Below are 6,000 nucleotides of genomic sequence, written 5' to 3'. Positions count from 1 at the left end.
GGTATGTTTTTTAAGGCAGGCTATAATCTGTTCCAAGACAAAATCTGCACACTGGCCTGTGTAGCTGGCACATGAGGGAAATGGAAAATCCCACAATCCTAAAGCTGACTTATTGGCCCTCTACCACTGTTTTACAAATAAAATATCCTCCCACACACACAAAAGAGAGCTTCTGCTCTAGTTCTAATGGCAAAACTAGAGTGGGCAGCATATAAATTACTGAGACATACAAACAGCAACAGATACACACCACCTGGAGAAAAGGAAACCAGTCCTGCTTTTTGATAATTTTATTTTCTTCTAATTTTGTAATTTTAATTTCCCATAGCACCTTGGCAATGTTTAAAACAAATACAAATACAAAGATGTTCATTTTAACAGTTTATGCATGAGTATGTGCCACACCATTGTGGGGGGTAGTTTTGACAATAGGGACAAATCTAGGCTATGGACAAAACAGAAGCCAGATAACTGGTTCTGACATCCCACTCCCCCAACATTTAAGATACATCACTCAAGGGACACCTGAATCAGCTGAAGAAAAAAAAAAAAAAAAAAAAAAAAAAAAAAAAAAATATCGATGTGGATGTCTCTTTATATACTAATCAGGGTTCTGTGCTATAGAACTGAAAACAGAGTGAGTACTTGGCCCACAGCACAGATTTCTGAGCCACACCTTTAAGACTGCCTAGTTAGACATAACAAATTGTTAGTTTAAAGATAAACATTGAGTTATTTAGTAATCAGGTCACTTTTAAAAGAGAATTGAAAATGTCCTCATTCAGCTAATTAAAAAAAAAAAAAAAATGAAATGTCCATGCCATCTTCTTGAAAATTCAGACTAGCTACTTAGTATATGCCAAAGAGTCTTAAAGATAGATTAATACCCACCAAATTGTAAGGAAATATAAAAAATTAGAAAAAATCCATCATATATTATATTTATATATATTTACGTATTAAAAAAACCCTCAAAAGGAATATACTGTTTGATTTTTAATCTTTTCCATAAAAAGCCAGAATTGATACTCTTAAAATATGGTTAATATATATTGCCAACACAAACATCAGGAACTGAACCCCAGTGCTGTTCAACCATGTCAAAGTAAAACCAGCAAACATTTAAGCCAAGAGACTGGTTATTAAGGCCATACGTAACTAACAAAACTAGAGAAAGTGCTCCTAACTTTTAAATAATATTTTCTTGTTCTCTTTACCCTAAGTGAAAGATACTAGCTTACTTCCACCCCTAAGTCTTTGCAAAGCAAATTCTGGTTACTTAAAAAGAAAAAGGAATGTGAAATAATATTGAAGCTATCTTAACTTTAGGAACTAAAAATAAATTAAAATCCTCCATACCATTTGATTATATGCAAAATATGCAGGTAAGACAACAACAAACCCCTCATCATTGACAGGTCTCATCTCTCTCCAAAATACAGTTGGGTAAAAATTTAGATGGATCTCTATTTTAAATGCCATTGACTATATTTGGCAAAATTGAGATTGCTCAGATTAGAGACAGACATTTGATATTATCAAGACAGAAGATTCTGCCATGACCCTCTGCATACCTTCTCTATGAAGCACAAAGTGATGAACCTGTGTGACTTTTGCTCTTTTCATGCAAGAAGAATCATGATATTCAATTGTAGTATACATCCAATATCACTTTATCTACTTTTGGCCTTCAATAATGCAAGGAAATGTTAAGTTATAGGGTGAAGAGAAAACTTTGATATTTAAATTTCCCATCTAAAGAACCAATAAATAGCTGAAACACAATGAATACCAACCCAACTGGCTTAAATAGAAATGATGGGCAAAGGCCAGTTTTACACAAATCACAGGCATCATTTACACACAAAACCTAAATCTGCTCCAAGAAAATAACTGCCAAATACACACTGTGAATGTATGTATGTATGTATGTATTACACATTCTTCCATTACCCCCCAACATCGCATACACCCCCATCAAATGGGAGTTGTTTATAAGAACTGAGGAAAACTAAATTAAAAATCCTGTGTTTTGAAAAATTTCTACACTCAATATTTGGAGATAAAAAAAACCAATAATATACTTTTTCTTTTCTGTTAAGGAATTTTTTTTTGAATTTGAATGAACCTTTAGAAGTTGGGGGCATCGCTCAGTGCTGGGTACTTATGGGGCTTGTGCAAGGTTCTGGGTTCAAGGGTAACACAATGAAATAGCAATCTGTAGCATTTTAGAAATTAATGGCCTACCAGTAAATCACACAAGCTGACAAGAAATTGGAAACTACATCTGTGACACACTTAAACAGATTTTTTTTCCATTTTAAGTGCAAAAATAAAATTTATAATCTTTACCAAGTGATTTTTGCAAAATGTTTATTCTATTAATCCACTGCATTCATAGGGTGTTAACACTTTAAATGTTTATCATTTCTAAGTAAATGAGAATAAACACTTTTATCATAGATGTAGCTAACGATTATTAATACTTTTTAATGGATCTAAAGTTCTCCCAAATTTTAGTACAGGTAGTTTTATTGCATGTTTCATCTAGTAGATGATTAAAAAAAATAGTATGTAGAACTAATCATTTCCAACTGAGCAAATATATAATGTCACCAACCCACCAAACCAAAAGTGTTTGCCAAGCTGAATAAATTACAAAGAAATAATAATTCCTGGTTACACAAATCGTGCAGTTTTCAAAGCTCTTAAGAATTACCCACTAACACAAATCTCTGACACTTAAGAGTTGGAAGATCAGTTTCACAGTAATGTAATTTTAACTTCCATTTACATTCATTTTAAATATATTACTACGATGTTTATGTCACAATGGTGCTTTCCAGTGTCCACAATTTACAGTTTCAATTTGTACATACGTAACTCACTAACGTAAGGGACAGTTCTTACTACTGTTAACTATCCCTAAGCAGAAAAATAAACCACCACCCTACATACAACTATAAAAATGGTATGACTTCAAATAGATTAATGCAACATGGTTTTTCATATTTGAGCTGTTTTCTAAATACCAGTATGTAAACTTGCCTATTTAATATATGACAGCTATAATTTTCACTGAGAAATTATGCATTTATTTTCCTCAAACATTTTTCTCACTTTATCTCAAAAATTTCTTGACTTGCTGTTTTTAGTCAGTAAATCCCAAACTGTTTGGTGGGGAGGGGAAAAGATGACCAACACAGTAAAAAGAAAAAGAAGCCCCCTAAATTAATTCTTAAATTTTTTCTCTTTTATATCATTTTAAAAAGTTAGTTACATTACTTCATCTTTCTTTTTTGGAGACAGGGTCTCTCACTACTTAGTTCTTGATAGACTGTATCTCATGTAAACCAGGCAGGCCTAGAACTTAGATCCACCTGCCTTTGCCTCTGAAGCTGGGATTAAGATGTGTGTGCCACCTCAACTAGTAGCACTTTTCATTTTTAACACCAATACAAATAAATTAATGGCAGGCCAGTACTATCCTGGGACCTAAAATTCTAATTGCTTTGATAGAAGAAGAAATTTTTTCAATAATCCATTATAACATTAGGATATATAGGATATAGGTTAGATATATGATTTGATTAAATTGGTCTAGTAGTGAGAAACCACAGTCCAGAAAATGGTTTGTTATTTTGCTTCTGGAGGTGAAGAGTCAAAGAACAGAGACTAACAAGTAAAAAAAAAAAAAAAAAGTCTCCCATTTCAAAGAGGATAAAAAAAAAGTCACGGGGCAGTTTGAACCTCTGAAATCTATTTGACCTATCCAGTACTGAGGTCTAAAACAGAATTTCTCAATTTCTTTTGAATCATCTCTATCCTTTTTTTGTATATCAGACTGATTGGTAGTCACAGCTTCACACACAGTCAGAGCTTAATAGCTAGCTCAGTAAAATACAATATTAGTAATGTCAAAAAACAAACTAAATTCCAAACTACAAAAAAGATCTACTAAGTATTACATTCAGTTTTCAAATCATTTACTAACATGACAACAGATTTGGCTTCAATCACTTTGCACACACTCACACCCAGAACAGACACAACCCCCCCGCCACTGACCTGTTCTGCAACATAAGGACATTTGTCAGAGATGGCATTCTTCAAGCCAAACTTTAAATAGATTAAAAAAATTTCTAATTTTTACAGAAATGTTTCTTCAAAAAATATTTTCTCTCACTCCCTCGTCTCCTATACTGAAGGATGTATAATGTTTTTTGTTTTCTCTCCCAAGCTATATCTGAACCCTCAAAATTGATTCCAGGCAGAAATCCCTGCAAATTAAAATCAAAAACAAAAATAGAAAAATTATATTTATATATATATGTGTGTATATATATATATATATTTATATATATATTTATACTGATTGGAATCCTCCAGCATTTGAAAATCACTTAGAGATGAATTTTGGGCTCCTCTTAAAATTCCAAAATCCATAATATTTAAGGACACACTTCCCATCTTTCCTGGCTACTTCCTCCCTCCAAAACAGTTCAATATAGGCTCAAGTTTAGTGGGAAGAGAGAAGTTTCTGCGTAGTTTTTGTTATGTTTTGCTTTTACTTTGGTGATCTGGGTGGCACGAACTGCTCTTTCCCATTACGTCGAGTCACTCCCTGAGGTGTAGCCCTATGGCTAAACTGGCGTCTCTGTTCCCTGATTTTTCCAGCTGCTCCCCGGGGAATGTTATTGCCTCGGAAGCCAGAATGATCCTTACTAGCCCTTGTTTCTGGTTTCTCGTGTGTTTTTTCAACAGGCTTCTCAGGCGCTCCATTTTCTTCATTTCTGGTGGGAGATACAACATTGGATCGAAGTTCACGTAGCGGCTGTACAAGAACAGGAGATGGCTCTTTAGGAGGCTTCTGACATACTTCAGCATAACTTAACTTTCGAGGTTCCTATAAAAAGATTTAAAAAAAAATTATGGTGTATATTTCTCTGAAGAATAAAGTATTAGATTTAACCAGGACAGTAAAAGATTGTCTAGGAAAGTATGTACTCTCATAGTGTATAGTTAATGCCTTTGAATTTCTCTAAAAATGTTTACTATTTTTCAAGACAGGGTTTCTTCATGTAACAGTCCTGGCTGTCCTGAACTCAGCTTTGTAGACCAGGCTAGCCTCAAACTCAGAGATCCTACTGCCTCTGCCTCTTGAGTGCTGGAATTTAAGGCATGTGCTACCACTGCTGGGCTGCTATTGTGTATGATAGTTCCTATGTGGACTTTAGAGGACAATTTGTATGAGTTAGTTCTCTCTTTGCCACCATGTGGGTTTCAAGGATCAAATTCAGATTGTCAGGCCAGGCAGTGGTGGTGTACACCTTTGACACCAGCACTCTAGAGGCAGAAGCAGGCAGATCTCTGTGAGTTTGAAGCCAGCTTGGTCTATAGAGTGAGTTCCAAGGCAGCCAATGTTATAGAGAAACTCTATGCAGAAAAAAACAAAGTAAAGCAAAATCAGGTCATCAAAGTTTGGTGACAAGTGCCTTTTTTTTTTTTTTTAACCTGCTGAACTATCTCGCTAGCCTATTTACTTATTTACAATTACTATATGTTTATGATATGTGTATAAATGTCTCGGCATGTATGCGATCAGAATAAAAGCCTTTGAGAGTGGGATCTTTGTTTTTACCATGGGTAAAAACAAATCAGACCTACAGGATCTCAGGGCAATATTATATCCACAGAGCCATCTTGCCATCCTTCAATTTATGTTGACCCAATAATTTTGCTTTGATTTTTCAGAAGGATACCTTTGTCAACTGTCTACAATGATAAAGGATCAGAAATGACTATGACACAAATCTCTAACATTGAAAAACAGGTTACAATATGTATTTGTGTGTGTTGTATTTGCCTATATGTCTGCCTATGGAACCAGAGAATGCAGAGTATCTTCCTCTATTTCACTTACTCTTATTTCTAGAGTCAGCGTCTTACATTGAACCTGAAGCCAGAGAGCCCAAGGCCCGCCAGCACTAAGGCTCTAAA

General features: G+C 34.6%; 1 protein-coding gene across 4 annotated transcripts in view; it reads right to left on the bottom strand.

Moving 5' to 3' along the window:
• Nucleotides 1-275: 275 nt before the first annotated feature.
• The window catches only part of Larp4 (La ribonucleoprotein 4), a 63,041-nt gene continuing 57,316 nt past the window's right edge, over nt 276-6,000 (bottom strand). For all 4 annotated transcript variants that reach the window (XM_051189895.1, XM_051189894.1, XM_051189896.1 and 1 more), the window contains exon 16: nt 276-4,906. In XM_051189895.1, coding sequence (XP_051045852.1) covers nt 4,568-4,906 — 339 coding nt within the window. In that variant the 3' untranslated portion in view covers nt 276-4,567. The remainder of the gene's footprint in view (nt 4,907-6,000) is intronic.

This window comes from Phodopus roborovskii, unplaced genomic scaffold, assembly GCF_943737965.1.
Source record: "Phodopus roborovskii unplaced genomic scaffold, PHOROB, whole genome shotgun sequence".
Taxonomy (NCBI): Eukaryota; Metazoa; Chordata; class Mammalia; order Rodentia; family Cricetidae; genus Phodopus; species Phodopus roborovskii.
The sequence above is the reverse complement of the archived record's forward strand: the minus strand, read 5'-3'. Positions and strand labels throughout refer to the sequence as shown.